Genomic DNA, 1,925 nt, shown 5'->3' with positions numbered 1-1,925 from the left:
CCTGCTCATTAAAAGCACATTTCAGATCCCTGTGCCGCACGCGCAGGGATACGCTCTGGACACAAACCACGGGGTTTCAGCTCCCTACTTTTCTCATTCCAGTTCCATTTGCTGCCCACAACGTGCATTCTCCATTTCCAGGACAGCTCTATCAGACCTGAGCTACCGTTGGAAAACACCCTGGATAAAATCCCCTCTCTCCCTGCTCGGAGGCACTCCAGGCAATCTTGGATGTCAGACCCAACCTAGATTCCAGGAGCTACATCCCACACCAGCAGCATCCTCCCTGCCCACAAACAAGAGCAATCAACGATTGTTCTGCACATCCCACACCCGGAGCCGTTGGGGAAGAGAAGGGGAAAAAAAAAAGCAAGCGAAGCTTAAAGGTAACGCAGGCGTGAGCCAGTCCTCACCTTCAGGGAGTCAAAGCAGGCAATAACTCGACCATTTTCCACATGGCAACTCCGTGACGGATGGGCGAACTTGCACTCTGCATCAGACCGAGAACAAGTACCTCTCTGAAACTCTCGACACACTTCTAACGTCAGCCATTTTGTATCACGAACCAGGGAAACGTTAACAGCCATATTAAAAAAATAAAAACAACCCCCCCCCCAAAAAAAAACCAAACACAACCCAAAAATTAAAACGCGACCCTTCTTTCAGGGCAATATTTACTGCTGATCTTTTGTTGTTTTTTTTTTTCTTCTTCTTTTTTTCTTTTTTTAAAAAAGGGTAAAAAAGTGAATTCAAGTTAAATGTGAAGAAATAACTAACTTGTTGCTTTGGTAGAACTCCTATTCATCAGCACTTAGGTTTTCATTTAAGTCAAATCGTGTTTGTTTAAACAAGAATTAAACATAAAGCCAATCATAAAATAGAAATCTTATCAGAACAACTGAAAATCAAATTAGAGGCCAGCTCCTAAAAGTGCAATTGTAGAAGTTAAAATATAAGTGTTATATTTTTGTGCCACTGCCGAAGTTACTTGCAAACAACTGGCAGACTTTCAAAAGAATTCTGTGCTCTCCAGTTAATGGTTTCAATTATTCTTGCAAAAAGCATATGCTGCTGGCAGCACTTCAGTTTGTGGAATGGTCTCAGTCCTTGGGGAGAAAACTTCGGGGTTTGGTTTGTTGGGTTTTGTGTCTTTTTTTTTCCTTCTATTTCTTGCTTCTAAAAATGACGGTTCGGGAGCATCAAAAAGAGCAAAAGGTCCGTCTGGGTTTTGTTTTGTTTCCTTGTTTTCTTTCTTTTTCTTTTCGATTTTTTTTTGCTACATACTCGGGGAAGGAAAAAAAAATAACAAGAAAAAAGCAAAAATGGCTGAGCAAACTGCGTGTAAACGGGGAGCCAAAAAAAAAAAAAAAAGAAACCCAAACCAAACCCAACAAAACCCAAACCAGGGCAAGGCTGGAGGAGCTTCCGTCGGGGCACGAACCGCAAGCAACGCCGAATTAAAAAGAGAAGGGGGGGGCGAGGGGCAGAGAGAGGCAGCCCTAGACAGAAATCCAAGCAGCGGTGGCTTCAGGAAAGGCACTTTTCAGCAACCTGCAGGAAGAAGAGAAACAGAATCAGGCAGGAGCCGCGGCCGCCCCCGCAGACCTGGGTTTTGTACCCGCCGCACGGGAACGCGCCTCGAGTCCCCCGGCCCCGCAACCCGCACCGCGCCCCTCGGGGACCGGCCCCGGGACCCCGGCCACCCCAGCCACGCGTCCTGCGTTCCCCAAGCAGCCCTCTCAGACTGGGGAAGGGATATTCTGCTCTTTAGTCTTTTTAAATTACTTCCCCCTCATTAATACCCCTCTCATTAACACCCACCCCTCCCCATTCCGTAGGAAACGTGCAAGCAGGAAGAGCAGCCGGTGGCTTTCTGGTCTACAAAGCAGATGAAGCTGCTACAGCTCAGCCCCACAACCACTTCG

At 46.8% G+C, this 1,925-nt stretch overlaps 1 protein-coding gene across 4 annotated transcripts in view; it reads right to left on the bottom strand.

Moving 5' to 3' along the window:
* MBNL3 (muscleblind-like splicing regulator 3) overlaps nucleotides 1–590 on the bottom strand; it is a 50,163-nt gene extending 49,573 nt beyond the window's left edge. For all 4 annotated transcript variants that reach the window (XM_009999671.1, XM_009999672.1, XM_009999673.1 and 1 more), the window contains exon 1: nucleotides 414–590. In XM_009999671.1, the coding sequence (XP_009997973.1) occupies nucleotides 414–587 (174 nt within the window). In that variant the 5' untranslated portion in view covers nucleotides 588–590. The remainder of the gene's footprint in view (nucleotides 1–413) is intronic.
* Nucleotides 591–1,925: the final 1,335 nt, after the last annotated feature.

This window comes from Chaetura pelagica, unplaced genomic scaffold, assembly GCF_000747805.2.
Source record: "Chaetura pelagica isolate M959 unplaced genomic scaffold, ChaPel_1.0 scaffold456, whole genome shotgun sequence".
NCBI lineage: Eukaryota > Metazoa > Chordata > Aves > Apodiformes > Apodidae > Chaetura > Chaetura pelagica.
Note: the sequence above shows the minus strand (reverse complement) of the source record. Positions and strands in the feature narration are given on the sequence as shown.